The sequence below is a fragment of the Polypterus senegalus genome, chromosome 1, assembly GCF_016835505.1.
Source record: "Polypterus senegalus isolate Bchr_013 chromosome 1, ASM1683550v1, whole genome shotgun sequence".
Lineage (NCBI taxonomy): Eukaryota > Metazoa > Chordata > Cladistia > Polypteriformes > Polypteridae > Polypterus > Polypterus senegalus.
In genome coordinates, this window is record NC_053154.1 from 328,527,109 (window position 1) to 328,545,745 (window position 18,637).

At 37.5% G+C, this 18,637-nt stretch overlaps 1 protein-coding gene across 2 annotated transcripts in view; it reads right to left on the bottom strand.

Annotated features, from left to right (window-relative positions):
• Positions 1-2,047: 2,047 nt before the first annotated feature.
• LOC120516270 (protein transport protein Sec24A-like) overlaps positions 2,048-18,637 on the bottom strand; it is a 71,329-nt gene continuing 54,739 nt past the window's right edge. For both annotated transcript variants that reach the window (XM_039737834.1, XM_039737825.1), the window contains exons 15-21: positions 18,158-18,268; positions 15,908-16,083; positions 12,689-12,826; positions 9,955-10,056; positions 9,603-9,689; positions 2,494-2,597; positions 2,048-2,380 (exon numbers count right to left, since the gene is read on the bottom strand). In XM_039737834.1, coding sequence (XP_039593768.1) covers positions 2,266-2,380; positions 2,494-2,597; positions 9,603-9,689; positions 9,955-10,056; positions 12,689-12,826; positions 15,908-16,083; positions 18,158-18,268 — 833 coding nt within the window. In that variant the 3' untranslated portion in view covers positions 2,048-2,265. The remainder of the gene's footprint in view (positions 2,381-2,493; positions 2,598-9,602; positions 9,690-9,954; positions 10,057-12,688; positions 12,827-15,907; positions 16,084-18,157; positions 18,269-18,637) is intronic.

An 18,637-nucleotide genomic window follows, 5' to 3' on the forward strand; every position in this document is an offset into this window, starting at 1 on the left:
GGCCCCCTGCAACCCTGACCAGGACTAAGTAAAATTCAGAATGTCTGTCTACATATACAGTGTGTATAATTAACTGAATGATTCTTCATCATTTGATATGCTGTAGCTTATAACTTTTTTGCTCCCCTATGAAAATGACAGATTCTTAAGTTTATTATTTTACTACCAGAAAGTCCATTCTTGGCTGTTAGATAATTTGGCTTCTGGGTTCCTTCCAGGATCCTCCTTCATCTCAAGGGCATTTGTTGTAGACTAATTGTTAAAACTGAAATGTCCCTGTACAACTGTATCTGTGTGTACAAGTGAGCGAGTGGTAGTTTTTTGCTAGGACCGGGTGAAGCTCTTTGTAAGCTTGCAATCAAATAAGTTCAAGTAAGGATTAACTGGATGGACCGTTATTTTTTTTATTATCGACTGTGGCAGCAGATCCTTGAAGTATTAAGCATTTTCATCTCACTGTACTTTGGCCCAAGTTCTATTTCAGTCCATACAGCCTTCTGTGTGACACTTGTTATTGTGGGATTTATTTAAGGACTCTAGTTTCCTCCACATGTACCAGCAGACACGCTGGCCAGTTTAAATTTTCTCAGTGTGTATGTATGTATGCAGGAGTTTATGGCACCATTTGTCTGTTTTGATCCTTAATCCTTTCATTTTTATTCTCTCTCAAATTCATAACCCTACTCTCCTATATAGCAGCTTGTTACTTAAAAGCATTCAAGAGCAAGGGCAAGTGAAAATTTACCATAGAATTCACACTAACTCCCGTGGCTGTGGCTGAGAGTCAGCAGAGCGGACTGCTCTGTCCACACATACACAGGTCTTTTGTGTTTATTTCTCAAATTATTTCACCTCATTACTGGCCCTAATCTGCTCCCATCCTGAATGTGTTGACCAGACACAACATGTAATATCCTAAGTTCATGCTGTCTGCAATGAAATTTAAGAATCACTATGTTTGTGTGGTGTTTTTTTTTTTTTTTATTGTATTTTCCATGCTGTCCCAACATTTTCTGATTTTTGGTTGTAAAAATGTAAATTCTTTGATTTTTTTTTTAAAGAATGAATAATTGTACCTTTTCTTTTAAAGTTTAAATGAGAGACTCCTCCTTAAATAAAATGGTGTCCATGATGTAACAAACTACCAATCGCACAAGGCAAGGGCAAAAGCATCTGAAACAAACAACTTGACACTTAAGAGGTGAGTGATATTATTAAATGTAACAAAAAATCTAATATCTAAACAAAATGAATTTCAAAGTTAAAGTCAGAAAGACCACCTGAATTTGACACTCTTCAGTACATATGCCTGGCCTGTTAATGATCTCCTACAATTGAAATTAATTAGACCTCACCTGCACATTCTATAAAACTGCTGCATTAACTCTAAGATGAAGGAAACATTCTGGGGCGGCGGAAAAAAAAGGAAAAAACCAAACGTTACAGTATGTCACTCGGCCATCTCACACATTCTCAGAATAAAATTTGGCAGTGCTTTGTAAGTGGTGTCAACCTATTTTTAGTTTTTATCAAACCTTTTCTTAGCTATTCCTGTTAGATGTTGGGTCTTGTGACTTTCACTCAAATTCCTACACGTGGTTTAATACAACAGTAAAAGAGTTATGGTCTGTTTATTGACAAACTGTTTCAGTCTTTTGATGACCCCATTCAGATTCATCACACGTGAAAATACAGGTAACACTTTAGTTTATGTACTGCAAAAATGCAACTCTTACTCATTTACTCTTATGTAACCAGACCTTAACAAAAGCTCCTTTTGTTCTTCATAACACACAAAACTTCACTGTCTTCGTAAAACATCAGGAGGTTGGTTATTCATCTCTGTGCTGTGTGGCATATTGACATGAAGGTAGAATGACTTGTTAATATGAAAGATTCACAGGCCTTACACTAAATATCTCATACCAAGTAAACTGTGTCTCCGCTACGCCGCCTCAGACCACTCCAGAGTGACATTCTGTTAGCAGGTCACATTGCAGAGATGAATTAACACTTTACTGATGTTTTATAAGTATTATGAAGACCCAAAGAAGTGTTTGTTAAGGTCTTGTTACATAAGAGTAAATGACAAATAGATGTAGTACCTAAACTAAAGTGTAGCCAATAATAACACAATACAAATACACACCAACAGTAAATAAGAGTTAGGAATAGATAATGTTTCAAAATTACTTTTCCAGACAAAACAGTTGACAGCCAGTATTCTGTATGACACCTTCTGTTACATTTGCTGTGAAGACAGATTTATTTATAGACTTTTTGGTACAGTAGCTGTAGCCATTCAACATAAGAGAGGGAGGATTCACTCCGGTCTTCCACAAGATGATGATCAAAGGCAGAACTGCTTGAACGGTCACTCCTGAAAAAATCAAAAACACATTTTCTTTTTTTATGTGGGAGGGGGAGCTCCATTCCATGATACAGTACTTTTACCATTTGTTGTATTACTCCTTTGAGTACGGTTGACCATACCTTATGATGTAGCAGACTGGAAACACAGATTTCCCAGTGCGAAGAGATTCCACAAACTTGAAAAGTACTTTAGAAGCCACACTATTCACCTCTGAGTGCTTACTCTGAAATAGGAAGCGTTAAAGAGAAAACATCAAAAGCCTACCAAAATCAACATTTTTTTGTTATAAAATGTAATGCAAAACAGATGCCTGATGCATTCTGGGATTTTGATACAGGATTCACAAAATCCTCCTGGAAACCACAAAGTATCCATACGGTTTATGGCTGTCTAATGGTTAGCTGATGACACATCAATTGATCTAATGCAACATGTTCAATTTGGGACACAGTTAAGTACAGAACAAACAAGGGATAATTAAATAAAAAGCCCATAAAGGAGCTTAGGCAAATGTCAGTCTGCCATTGAAAGGAAATTATTTTTGTGTTACTGAAACCATATTAGTTAAAATATTTATTTTTGTTTTTGCTGCAGTGAAACAAAGATGCTATGTTAAAAGGTAAATGTGGCCCTATTGTCTGATAGGCGATTTTTGAGTCTTGAGAGAATGAATGGTGCACAGAGCATGGAAGTTGTGTTGGTCATCAGACCAGTAAAAGGAATGGCACCATAAGAAACTGTCTTTCATTGTGATATATTATCCAACAAGGGAAAGGTGGTCTACAGTAAAGCCAACAGGGGCTCTTGGTTCCAAAGGTAGGGATCATCTCCAAAATCCACAACTGAAGGGAAGCAGGTCAGCTTTTATTTATTTTTAATTTGATTATACAGAGCTAAAGCTTGCATATTGCAACTGCAGTGAAGATATCATTTAAGTGGAACAGGACTCTGGCGCCTGGGGTGCACGTTTAGGTTTCTAAAGCTGGTCCTCCTCCTGCCAATTTAAAAAATAAATTATGAATGAACCATCATTAAGTGAACACAAATACCAATATTCATTACAATGGTAATTAATGTTGTTAATTTGTCTGTTTTTGTAGAATGCTATGTTAAAATACATCTCCAAACTAAGTTAAGTGTGTAAAAATATACTACGACATTGCTCAAGTCTTGCTCACAGAGACATGGTACATTTTCTTATGATATCCAGTATTACCTGTAGATGAAACTATTTTTTTATCAAATAACTAAGCTGTCTCATCAACATAATTTTTTAAACGTTGTTAAGATTTTGGCTTTAGTAATAGGACCTGGAAATTAGTATCCGATTCCTACTATTCTCTGTGTGAAGAAGTTCTTCCTTGCTTTAATGTTAACCTCCCTGGCATTAACTGCAAGCCTTTCTTGGATTTGGAATTCTATGTGAATACAGTTAACCCCAATGTCTGGCAGGGTTAGCGGTTATAATCCATTTTACATCACTAAGCCTGAATCATGTGCAGGACAGCATTTTACTGCCAACTAGTGCACAAAATAACATTATGCTGCAAACAAATTATATATTTCCATGCATTTTGCCAATTTATGGTATCACATTAATATACACGAGTATGATGAAGTCCTCAACCAAAACACAATGGCATGTAAACTAGAATCTGAACAAACTGACCCAATAGTTGACTCAAGCGACACTGATGACAATGTGAATTGGTCACCTGATGTTGATACAGACAGTGAAACTGATGCATATGGCACTGCAAGACCAAACTGCCATGATATGCCCGGTGAATGTGGTCCCGTGAAGCTTCAGTGTGCTGCAACCAGGTGTGTCATAAAATGGCAAAATGACTGCAATAAAGTGTATTCTTTACACCTGTTTCCACTCCACCTATTCAGTTATGCTCACTTTTCATTGTATTTTGATGCATGATATTTACTTACTACCACCTGCAGTGTATGTATATACTGTGGCAGACAGCTGGGGCCCTTGCCCGGCCAAGATGCCTCTTCTATATATGGTCCAGGGGAACAAGTATGGACTGACACTATATGGCAGCCCCTCTGGGTGGCAGTGGTGCCTCGAATTCCTGCAGTGCTCCATGGGAGATGACGTTCTCTACAACCCTGTTGGGATCCGGTGATGCTGGCGGGGGGCGCTGCAGTTGTTCCTGAGCCCATGTGGGCGGCTCTTCTGCCACGCCCGGAAGTGAAGCCAGAAATAGGTCGTCACACACCTGGAACATTTCTGGGTGGGCTATAAAAGGAGCTGGCAGCCACCACTCCGAGAGCCAGAGTTGGGTGGTAGTGGATGAAGCTTGCCGGAGAGGAGTGGTGAAAAGAAGAGAAGAAGAATTGTGTGGTACTGTGCTTATTGGAAATGTGTTGTGCCTGTGGGTGGGGGAAAGCTTTGGCCAAAGGTGAAGAAAAGAAAACTAATACATTTTTGTTTTATCAGTGTGCCTCCTGTGTTTGTCTGTGCCAGGTTGAGTGCTGGTATAGCAGCTTTTGTCACCATACATAATGAGAAAAAATTTGCATTTATAAATCATATTTATATACTACAAAAGAAAAAAATTGTTTGGTTACAAGACTGAGCTTTGCTGGGCTGAAAGACCCATTCTAGTCTAAATCCTCCAATGTTCTAAAATTATGAAAGCTATACTGTATTTAGAAATAATTGAAACTATTATATGAAAATTATAAACTAAAGTCTGGAAAAAGTCATGAGAAGGTCCTGTCAAACCAACCTGTTGAGACGTTCCAGGCTACTAGAATAGTTTACAAACGTGAGGCATATGAAATCATTTGTTTAGACTACCAAAAACACAGTCCCTCACACTCAAGATTAAGTTTGGAACTAGAAACTATTGGCATTACAGGTAATGTGCAAAACTAGACTTCCAATTGGTTAATAGGCCGGATAGAAAGATTATGGATAAGAATAGAATGGAGCAAGTCCATTGGGGCTGTTACTAATTTATACTAATGACATAAACTCTAACATACTCTGCTAAAACAGAAGGGAGAGCAGAACCTGAGGAGGCAACAGAAACATTAGTGTCATACATGCTTCAAGCCCTCAATCAGTTCAAGACTAATAAAACCCCTGGACCTGATGGGATCTTACCATTTCTATTGAGAAAGGAGAAGCACCTGAAGACTGAAAAGTTGCAAATGTGATTCCAGTCTTCAAGAAGGAAGACAAATGGAATCCTAGTAATTACAGACCAATTCGTCTTACTTCTATGCCATGCAAAATTATGGAAACTATAAGAAACAAATTAGAAAATTACCCTCAATGAAAATAATATTCTAAATAGCAGCCAGCATGAGTTTGAGAGGAAGGTCCGGCCAAATCAATCTATTATCATTTTTGAATAAGCAACCTGAATAGTTGACAGAAACAAAGCATACAACATAATTTACCTCTACTTTCAAAAAGCATTTGAATCAGTCCGCATCAACCACTAATTCTAAAACTAGAAGAAACAACATGGAGTTGAAGCAGAAACCTTCTCAACCTTTAAGAAGAATATGAATGAGATACTGGGACAGCTTAGCTATTAGCTAAATAAAGGGGCTTAATGGACTGAATGGTCTCCTCTTTTTTGTCAAATTTCTTATGTTCTTTTGCTCAAAGAACTACTGGACAATCTTCAGAACTGTCCATCCCATGTATCAAACACTAATTTTAAAAGGTAGGTTTGGACTGCATCTTTAAAGCAGCCCACAAACAATCTCAACAAGCTCTGCTTGTAGATAGTAATCTGATTAGTCAATGACTGTTTTTGCCAAATGCAAAAAATATAACATTTAAATAAAATTAGCACTGTAATTACATTTTTCTTGGTTGCTGCCAGTTTAGAACTTTTTGTTGGGATTAAGCCATGTGGTTGTCATGTCATGGTGACTGTTCTATAAAAGATGGCCATTCACATTAAAGTGTGTCTGAACGCTGTAGCAACAAAGAGATATATCAGATTTTTGACTCCATGTTTTGATTATGATTTTGAGTTTAACTTGATGATCGATTTCTTGCCTTACCGTGTCTTGGCCTTGGCTATGTTTGGATATCCTTGTAGTAATATCTCAAAATCGCTGACACCAGATTTCATGAAAATGTCTGTTAGGACTTACTATTCAATATATGGAAATCCTCATGCCCAAGAGAATTTAAATTTGCAGTAACTGCTACTTGCTATATCTTGTTTAATGTTAATAACTGATTTTATTATTTTTCTGACACACTACATGTTAAATTAACTACACTATATTTATTAGGTACTAGCAGGAGTACCCGGCGTTGCCCGGGAATGTATAACTGGTGAATTTCCCAAATGAAAGAAACAGCACACAGAAATAGAACAAACAGTTTTGTGATTCACATTTTATTGTAAGTTGCTCCACTCAGGATTCTGTCTGCTGTGGCGTTTCAGACGCCCTTGAAATAGAGTTTCTTTTGGCATCTGAAGTGGACCTTCCAATTCTACATCTTTTTTTCAGTGGCATGGGTATATTAGCGAAAAGCAGGACAATTATAATGTGTTACATGGTATTACGTACAGAATAAGTATCACAGTGAGATGAATTTACCTTATTTACAATACGTCGGAAAGCAAACAAATAGCACCAGTCAGTCAGAAAGAGCAACACTGAAATCGTACTGTGAGCCGGAAAGTGAGCAAATAGCACCACAAATATGGAAAACCAGTGAGAAAGAGTAGCACTGAAACTGTACTGGGAAAATTGGCGGGGAGGGGTGGTCTGTTTCTAAGGAGTGTCTATGTTGACCCGTGATGCAATCTAATGGACGCTGGCGATGGTAAATACAGAGAGAAGTGACATACAACTGGTGCTGCGTTTGGGGAAAATGGTAGGGGAAGGATGCTGTTTTTAAGGCGAGTCTCTGTTGAAACGTGCTTCCATATAACGGACGTTGGTGAATGAAGTACAGCACTATCAGTGCGTGTGGGAGTGTGACGTGCGGAAATGTGGGTGTGTCAGCCGGTCATGTGCACTGGGTCGTCCATACGGCAGTTTGCCTTCACCCAATCAAAGCAGTCGGCCTTCTTATACTTGGACACTTGCACCATCTCTTGGCAATTTAAAGAAACATGGGTAAAGAGCGACGCAGAGGAACCAAACGTGCCTCTAGATGGCGCCGCTGTGACCTTCTGTTACAATGTGTGTGAAAAGGTGCCCTGCGTTTCACCATGAACATTTTTCCCAACGAAACATACCCCATGACTTCATCCTGGTCACAAAGGAGCCCCAACCGCAGTTTGGTGGCAATCGGACGCCCGGTGTAGATTTGTATGGCGGACAAACAAACATACATACATATACACATACATACATACACACACACACACACATCGACTCTGCTTTATATTTTAGATAAGCTGATCAGCTTTTTAAGTAACAGGACGGTGTTTTTACCTTCCAGTCTTTAGGAATATCCCCACTATTCAATTGTTTCCTAAAATCAATATGCTATGGCTTTATATATAATCAATAACTTCCTTGAACACTTTGACTTAATGTTATCCTATCATCTATATAGTGCCTCATTCTCTATAAACTTCAAATCATTCAGGATTTCAATAATATATTCTGGAGCTACCGAGATGTTATCAATGATTTCACAGATTAAAAATGTAGACATAAGTGAGTAAGTGGCATTTGGTATTTCCTTTTTTAATTGGACCATACTGTTCCTCATGCTCTTCAAGTGTTCTTTGACCAATCATGTACTGCTAAAAGCATGGAAGATTCCTTTAATATTGACTTCTAGATTTTCAATGTTAATCTTCTCTATTTTTTTTTGTCTGATGTTCATCTATACTCTTAAGCCCTATAGTTAACATTGAAGTTATTTGGTTCTTAATTCTATATTTATCTACCTAGGTTTCCTTTTCCTTCCAGATTTTGGGATGAACGTATAATATGTGGATATGTATGTTCATATTGCATGGAGTCTTTCTGTTCAGCATAGTATGTTGTGTTGCAAAAAAATTTATTTTAACATAGCTTTACTGTACTTGTAATAATGGCTATCACACTGATTAGACACTCACTGGCTACTTTATTATTTACTCCTGTTCATCTGCTTGTTAATGCAAATATCTAATCCCCCAATCACATGGCAGCAACTCAATGCATTTAAGCCAGTAGACATGGTCAGGACAACCTGTTAAAGTTCAAAATGAGCCTCAGAATGTTGAAAAAAGGTCATTTAAGTGACTTTGAACGTGGTATGGTTGTCGGTGCCAAATGGGCTGGTCTAAGGATTTTAGAAACTGCTGATCTACTGGGATTTCTATTCACAGCCATCTCTAGGGTTTATAGAGAATGGTCTGAAAAAGAGAAAATATCCAATGGATGACACTTCTCTGGGCAAAAAAGCCTAGTTGATGCCAGAGGTCAGAGACAAATGGCCAGAGTGGTTCAAGCTGTTAGAAAGGCAACAGGCAACAGTAACTCAAATAAAAACTTGTTATAACTGAAGTATGCAGAAGAGCATCTCTGAACACACAGCACATCAAACCTTGAAGCAGGTGGGCTACAGCAGCAGGAGAACACACTGTGTGCCATTCCTGTCAGCTAAGAAGAGACAACTTAGGCTACAGTTTGCATGGGGTCATCAAAATTAGACAACAGAAGACTGGAAAAATGTTGCCTGGTCTAATGAGTCTCATGAGCCTGCAGTAGGAAGCATTCCTGAATGACCTTTACACTTTGAAATGCTCTTTGACACAGAAAATAAAACCAGCAAGGATCTCAAAGCGCTGCGCAACAAACTGCAGCCCATAGATAAAGCAACAATTCTCTGGAGGATGAAGCTGCAGTACAGGGTGAGGCAGAGATAACTGGAGTCAGAGGAGGAAATGGTGCTTGCGGAAAGTAGGCCTGATGCCTCCACTTCTAAAAAGTGATTAATGTAGTGTACCACTCTACGTGTTAACTGTTCCAGCTATATTTTATAATTCTCTTTTGGAACTGGTGGTGTGGCATGATTGTGTCCCTCATTCTGGTTATTACAAAACAGTAATGCTGTTCCAATATTAACACCCATTCAGTCAATTCACAATTCAAAACTACATTACACTGATTTAGATTTTATGTTTATAAGCATACACATGTATTTAAACATGCCGCTGGTACTGGTTTACCACTGCTTCTACAAACATCTGAGCATTCGTCTTACATTTAAAAGAAAACAACTCACAAGAGGAAAAGATGCAACATTAGAGGCTCCTGAAGTATTCTTCAGAAAGCTGAGTTTGCTAAGTCGTCCAACCCAAATGTAGAAAACCTAAAATTAAAACACAATAATAAAAGGAATGATTTCCATCATCTGAATGCTCATCTGTCCATTTTCTAAAACAACTTTGTCCAGTACAGGAGCATGAGGATCACGCTGTATCTCAGAAATAATGAGTACAGGACTGAAACAGGCCACTACATACATTATGAACATTGGACATTTCAAATAATGGCAAAATTAAATTTGGTTACCAAGACCTATGCACATTTTGGAGTTATACCATCAATTCTACATACAGTAGGGTACTACTTACACTGCCACAGTTCATGAAAAAGACACCTTGTTCACAAAAACTTGTTGCTGACAGATGAAGCCGCACGAATGGTAACTGGTTCTCAGCTGGTGACACAAAGTCCTGAAAAAGATGAGATGTAGCAAGGTGGTAGACGGTTATACTGACTTCTGTGTGCCAAAGTTCACATTATGAGACAAATCTGCACTTAAACTCTGATTTAAAATAGGCTTCCTGTTTCTCACTTTCTGCCTTTTAACATGGAATTACAATGTAATGTGAAACAGCAGAGCCCTGAGCTCACATAACTCGCTAACTCCCTTTGTAATACTGAGGACTACAAGGCAGCACTGTTGATTATGATGATAATAATAATAATAATACATTTTATTTATTTGTAGGTGCCTTTCTAAACACTGAAGGACACCGAACAATAGATAAAACACACATTATAAACAAAACTAAAATACAAAATTTAAAATCAGACACAGCAATTGTAGTCAAAGAGAAAAAGCAGTCCTAAGCAAATGAGTTTTAAGTTTAGATGTGAAAAGTGAGAATGAATCAAAATTTCCAAGCTCAGATGGTAATGAGTTCCAGAGCAACTGAATGCTGTGCTCCCCATGGTGGTAAGACGGGCGAAGCGGACAGTCAAGTGGATGGAGGAAGAGGATCTAAGGGTGCGGGAGGGAATGGCAACATGGAGGAGGTCAGACAGATATGGAGGGGCAAGGTTGTGGATAGCCTTAAAAGTTAACGGAGGAATTTTGAATTGAATTCGGAACTTAACTGGAAGCCAGTAAAGCTACTGCAAAACGGGAGTGATATGGTGAATAGAGGGGGTTCTAGTAATGATGACGGCGGGCAGCTGAATTCTGGACCAGCTGAAGCTTATAAAAAGATTTGAGAGAAAGTGGAATTCAATGGTTGCATACATTCCTTTTTACCACTGATTTTAGTTAAATGTCATTAGTAATGTTCTGTTCTCTCTATTACTTCATTTTTATATTTCATGCTGAGAGCCACTTGGAACTAAATATCATTTTTCTATAAGTGCAAACTGCAACGAAGACTTAAATCTTCATAAAAAAAAAGGCAGTGGATGTATTTTGGTGGAACGATATTGGAATATACGCCCTTATTCAGGGCTGTGTCATAGGTTACTTTAAAGCTTTTTATATCTGCTGGAGACAGCCTCCTATACCTCTATGTGCTGCTGAGGCAACTTGAAGACATAATTATAGTGTTTGTCAAAGAGTGGGATTTGCTCCATTGTTTCACATATCACTAGCACCTCAGCTCGCACACTGTGTCTGATGTTTAACTACCTAGGGAAAGGTTTACAGCAAACTGACTTACACGACATTAGGAAATGGGTAAGGAGCTGAGCATCCACAGAGTCTGAACTTTTCTATGGTTTATATTATTTTTTGCCCAACCCCTTTGATTTGCTACTAAGCATTTGATATAGTTGTGTATTTAAGATTTTATGCATGCAACTGCATATTTTTCACTGCATTAAATTAAACAGGACTGGGCAAAAGTAGTTTTAAAGTTGTGAGTATGTGAAACACAGCTTATTCTTGTATTTATTTATTTATTACTCTATCATTTATTTATATTATTTGCATTCTTCTTTGTATTATTAAAGTGTGCTTGAGTGTAGCAATAATAACCTGCATGTCATTTTCCATATGAAACAACTGTAAACCTACTTTTGCCCTCCCATGTATTTGATGATAGCTTTTGAATAGGGTAGTGTCTCAGGGTTCTGAACATATTTAGAAATATAAAGAGCATTAAATTAAAATATATATATATTATTGATAGAGATATCTGAATGTGGGGGTAAGTTGTTTATCAATGTTTGATGTCATAATGGATCAAAACATTCATACACTTTTCTCCACCAATTCTAACAACGTCAGGTACAACGTGAAATTTGAGTAAGAATGGGACGGTGGTCCACTGTGGGCACCGTCTCTTATATTGGGCTAATTTGGAGTCACCAATTGTCTACAGAGAGCGTAGAGGAAAACTCACACAAAAATGGAGGATGTACAAATTTCACACAGGCACGGACTGGCCAGAGGCTCAAACCCAGTCTCCTGGAACTATGAGGCAGCAGTGCACTTTAGCAAAGAGAGGATTTAAACTGCTCTTGTTAGATAAATCCTGTGAATTACTTCAAATTGTAAAGAAAAATACACCAATAAACCAGGTGTATTGTACTCTTTTAGCACACTGCTATTCATCATAATCCATGTACATGTTCTTTAATTTCTGTATATCTCCATAATAATTATTTAATGTTTGTGCACTAACCTAATTATTTGCTTCAAAATGATTGCACAGTGTTTAGCATTTATTAATTGTCATGTTGCAATGATGTTTGAGAGCTTGAGAAATATGAACTGCTTTAAATCAATCAAATGGTGCCTTAAAGATTATATAGTGATTAACTCAGAAATGCCTTTAAATCAAAGTAAGTGAAACATACAGAATTTTTATAATGGAGGGGTTTGAAGTTATTATGTAAATGGCATAAATCTTATTTTTTAACATTTGTAATATTTTACACAAACATCTTTTTCTTCTCACTATAAATTGATGAGGCAACACTAACATACTGTGTAATAATATTTATGTACAACATAAAAAAGAATCCTGCAAGCAAATATGCCAGTTTCACAAGAACTACAAAAGACAACTACTTTTATTTGTTATATCAAAATGCCAAGATCCTCCGGCTCACCTCACTTAAGAATGGGTCGATGCGGTAGAGGTCGGGCTTCAGCACTTTCAGAGCAGAACTTAATGGCAGTGTCTTTAGGCTGTACATTATAAACATTCGCTCGTCACAACTTTGGTCAGGTTCTGTATGATAAAATAGCTGAAACAACAATGTTAATTATGTTCACGCTCAGTATACTGCATTTTACTTTGGCAAAGTACACTTTGTATTATACAATAAAATGTCATTTTGTACTCATCATGTGGTGGGTGTGGTAACATGCTGTATCCGCAGATGCTCCCAACCTCCCCCTCGTCCTCCTTATTATACGATGAAGCCTTATTTTTAATGCAAGACTTCATGAGAAACTCCCTTCTTTACATGTTTGTGGATGTGTAATAAAAAAAAAAGCACATCCGTTACTCTTGGTATTACAACCCCAAATCAGAAAAAGTTGAGACGGTATGGAAAATGCAAAAACAAAAAGCACTGATAGTTAAATTTACTTTGACTTTTATTTTTTTGCAGACAGTATGAACCCACGATGTTTTGTTAGGTCAACTTCATTTCATTGGTTAATATACATCCATTCTTGAATTTCAGGCATGCAACACATTCCAACAAAATTGGGACAGTGCAAATTAGGGCCAGTAATGAGGTCAAACAGGTGATTGCAATCATGAGTCTTTGAGGAACAAAGATGGACAGATGCATGAGAAAATTATTGAAATGTTTATAAACAGTGGTCCTCAAAGAAAGATTAGAAGAGATTTGCATATTTCTCCCTCTACAGTGCATGATATCATTAAATGATTCAGGGAATCTGAAGGAATTTTAGCATGTAAAAGGCAAGGGTACAAGCCTAAGCTGAACACCCGTGACCTCCAATTGCTCAGACAATGCTGTGTCAAGAGCTGCCACTCATCAATAGCTGATATAACCAACCACATGGGTTTACAAGGGATTACTTTGGCAAACCTTTGTCAAGCACTACAATACAGAGTTACATTCACAAACACCACTTACAACTTTATTGTGCAAAAAAGAAACCTTATGTTAACACTGTCCAGAAGCAGCATAGACTTCTCTGGGCTTGGAGGCATCTGGGATGGACCATCACACAGTGGGAACGTGTATTGTGGTCAGATGAATCAGTATTTCAGATCTTTTTTGGTAGAAATGGACGCTGTGTGCTCTGGCCCAAAGACAAAAGAGACCATCTAGACTGTTATCAGCAGCAAGAGGTCCAAAAGCTAGGGTCTGTCACGGTATGGGGTTATGTGAGTGTCCTTGGAAAAGGTAATTTATACTTCTGTGATGGCAACATTAATGCTGAATAGTACATTGAGATTTTACAGGAACATGTGGTGCTTTCAAGATGACATCTTTTTCAGCAAGACAATGCAAAAACCATATTCTGCACACTGCAAAGGCATTGCTGTGGAAGACGATGGTACTGAACTGGCCTGGCTGGAGTCCTTACCTGTCCCCAATAGCAAATGTGTTGAGAATTTTGAAACGAAAAAAGCAACAATGATGACCCCATACTGTTGTACACCTTAAGACACATTTGCAGGAAGAATGGGACAAAATAACACCTGAAACACTTCATTGCTTGGTATCCTCCATGCTAAAACATCTTTTAAGTGTGGTGAGAATTAATGGCAACTTTACAAAGTGGTGAATGCTTTACTGTCCCAACCTTTTTGGAATGTGTTGCAGGACTTGATTCATATTAAACAAATGAAACGAAGTTGACCAGAGAAAATATCTTGGGTTCATACTGTCTGCAATGAAATAAAAGTCAAAGTAAATTTAAAAATCATTGGGGTTTTTTTTTTTTTTATTTGCATTTTCCATACCGTCCCAACTTTTTCTGATTTGGGGTTGTATATTCAGTGGTGTTTTTGCCTTGTAAATTCTGATGGGGCCCTACCAGAGTTTTCCTTTACGTGTGCAGACTTCACTAACATCGACAACTTACCTAATAATACCTGTCACTCTTTTGCTAATGATTAGCAAATCAAGCGACTTCACACACAGTTCACATCACAAAACAATCAATCAAATAATACTGGTGCTCTGTCTGTCTTGAATGCCATCAGCCCACTGTCACAAAATACAGTAGTATAATTGTAATGTTAAGTAAACTTGCAAGCACTCACTACCAAAGAAAATCTACAAACTGCTTAAAATGAGAGTGCAATACTTCAAATGGTTCTCAGATAAAAAGGACTCGTCACAAGAAAGAATACACACACACTTCGTGATTCACTGACTCTCGGGCTGTCTGGTAGTATTGCCTCCAATAATGAGGTTTGTTGGACAGCACGAGGCTGGCCAGCAACTGAAAAAACAATTATCTGCATGTCTGTTATTTCTGTACTAGGGCTGCACACTTCTTTGAAGCAGGAGCATCACACTGCAGACTTCTTTTTCACAAAGTGCAAGAAGCAAAGTAGGCTTGTGTGGTGGTTTTTTGAAATTTGTTGCCGTCAGAAGGTTGTAGATGAACATCAAGATGCCTCTCAGTCCCCTCAGCATTAAGTCTTATGCTCAATGCATTACTGATATTATTTTCAGTTTCTAACTCACAGCTTTTTAAGTCTTCAAACCCTGTCACTAAAGTGAAAAATTCAGGTTACACACGTGCACACACACCCAACAGTAATTAAGAACACTGTATCGGCAACAGAGCTAGGCCCTCATCTTGAAATAAGCAGGCAGTGTCTAGCTTTAAGAAAAAGTAATATTTTCCTAGAAAAATAATTCATTAAATGACAAGAGTTGAGAGTTGTTAAAACTATATAATAGTTAAGTGACCGAGCGAAGCCATTATAGCAAAAATACTTGCCTAAGAATTTAACATCAAAATTTATTTTATGTTTGCTTAACAAAGCATTTCCAATAAATCATTTTAGAACATTAGAAAGATTTTGATTTTGATGAAAAAAGGCCATTCAGCCCAATAAAGCTTGCCAGTCCTATCCACTTAATTCCTTCAAAATAACATCAAGTTCAGTTTTGAAGGTCCCTGATATCTACCATACTACTTGGTTACTTATTCTATGTGTCTGTTTCTCTAACTAAGAGAATGATCAAACATTTAAAGCACAAAAATTAATAAACATTTTTTTACAATTACAGTTTACTACTAATTTCTATCAACCAGGAGCTAGATTGAGTCATGAAAAGGAATTCTGGGAAACTTCAAAAAGGCTGTAGTAGCAGTAGTATTACCTGTTTCAGGAGTGAAAGTGTATACAGTGGCAAATGCTGTAACCCTCGGGGAATTAGTAGAGAGTTGGCATGCTGGTTTGAAGTTGCCAGTCTGTAGGCAGACAGAATGCCAGTCACAGTGTTCACCAAGTTTTCCTTTGCATTTGCCATGCTGTGTTTAACAGACATATCAACTGCTGTAAAGAAGAAGATAAAAAGGGAAGGCTTATGGTGAAGTAACAAGCAGACAGGCAAAATAATACTAAATCCCTGTGACAAATCTTTTAATTATTAATGTTCAATCAAACACATTTAAAAAGTACAGGATAAATAAAATAATTAAAATGAACATTTCTTGAGCTTTTAATTGATGAAGTGGAGTTTGGTGAATGGCTAGTTCTTCTTGTGCTTTTGTAATCTCTTCATGAATCAGAATGACCTGCTATGACTAGTTAAACTCCCTCATTCTTTCAGCCTTTTTAAAAACATATATATATATATATATTTTTTTTTTTAACTCTGATTAGATCATGGCTCTTATTATCTAAGCTCGATAGGCTTGGGTGGCTATCTGCACTTTTTTTCAATGACCCTCCATCAGCACTTAAAAAACAAATGATTTACAATTATAACAGAGGCCAAACATGGCCAGTTGGAGATGGTTTGCTGTGTACTGCTCTTGTGAACCTTGGTTCTTGATGATAATGTCATGTTTCTGAAAATGTTCCTCACCTGGCTGGAGATTAAAGTATTGTTTCATGTCTTTTTTGTTCATTTTGTGTCATTTCATTATGTTAATGTTTAATTTAGTTATTACATGCATTGTGCACTATGCCTTAGTTATGAGCCATGTCTTTTGTGGGTGGTTTCCCAAGAGGCACAACCACCTGCCAAACACCATCAGGATCTACCTTCTACCCTATAAACCAGGAGGGTCTCCCATAGTTCCTTACGGTTCATTTTAAATGTGCTACATACTTTTGGCGAGTTCTTGTGTTTTTCCATGCTTTTGTGAATTTCTGAATTTTTAACCCTCATTTGCTCTGTTTTTTGACCATTCCATGGATTTTGTGATTTGGGACTTTGTAGGCAACTGTGAAGAGCACAATGGCAAAATAGAGTTTCACAGTTTTAAAGAGAATCTTTTATGGAAATAAAATCTTTATATTTGCATAAAGTTTAAATGTTTCTTTGTTTATCAACTGTTGGAGTGGTGGCTCTGAGGCTAGGGATTTGTATCGGCAATCAGGAGGTTGCTGGTTTGGATCCCATAAATGCCAGAAGTGATTCCACTCCATTGGGCCCTTGAGCAAGGCCCATACCTTGCACTGCTCTGTCCTGGTTATGACGTTAACCTGAATCCAGCCCTGCAAGCAGGTCCTCAAACTTGTAGGGAAAATGTGGAGGGTGGTGGCAGGATTGGCACTCCAGCCAGTGTAAAAAGCTTCACACTGTTCCATTTGAACAAGAGAAGTGCTGAGGAGTTGCATGTCTGCACTTGGGTCCTAATTTGGGATCCTGAGGTGGTTCATCGTGTGGTAACTTGCAGTATCAGTGCATACTTCCAATTTCCCAGTTTATCAAGGCTGGGTTTAATGGGCATTTTGTGGAAGTGATTTTAGGACTTTGGGACTCCCAGTGATAATAGCTAAGGCTTTCAGACCCTCCAAGGTAACATCTAAATATTAGTTTCTGTTAAAGTCAGTTTGCCAAAATTTTACCCAATTGTTTCTATACAATATAGAGGCAATACCATCTTTTATTTTTGTTTTTACTATTCTTTAGGCACAGCTACCTGTTCCTTTTGCGTCTGTACTACTACTTTGAAACTTTCCTGTTATAATCTTTATGAAATCCTTTCATATGTGTCCTGTAGTAGCACACTTTGTTTAAGATAATAAATATCAACAAAAGAAAGTAATGCAAAGGCAGATATAATGGCACAGACCAGCAGAACAAAGCAAATCATACATTCTGATATTTGGCTGAAGCCTTTACCTAAGTTTACTTAAAGTCTAATGCATTAGCCATTACATAACTATTACACTGCCTGACTAACAATTTTACATTTTTTTCATATGTGAAAAAAGCATTGATTATAAAGTAATTAAACATAAACCCTTAAAAGGAAACTGCAATTTTTACATTTTTATGATATTTTCTTCCAAACATATAACAGTACATTTCAGTGGTGATATGTGGATATTCTAAAGATCACATGACTACATTTTTTACAGGTTTGATTATTAACGTGTATATTATTGCTATTACCAGTGTAACAAAGAATTCCCACGATTGCCTCCACCTCTGCCCCGGCATAAACCTCACTCGGAGTTTTCGCTGTGGGCAAACACCAAGTCAGTACTCTCACACGTCGCTCCCCTGCCAAACAAAATAAATGTGGAAATAAATACCCTTATGCAAAATAAATATTTATGACAATGTCTACTAAATGTAAAAACAGTACAGCTGTCGGAAGAAGTAATATGCAATGCTGTTTTTATAAAAAAAAAATCACAATATTAAGTAAAATGAAACAGCTTAATTTCTTAACTTTGCCAAATGTGAAAGTTTCATTTTTGTCTTGTCTGAATGAGTGCATCCTGCTGGTTATGCAAAACCAAAGCACCGCATTCTAGTTTAGAGAAGGTTTCAGTTTATGTATACCAAGAGTTCCCAAAGTGGTCGATATTGACCGCGTGGGGTCGATTTGAACTTTCTAGGGGTCAATAGTTTCAATAAAAAAATTTG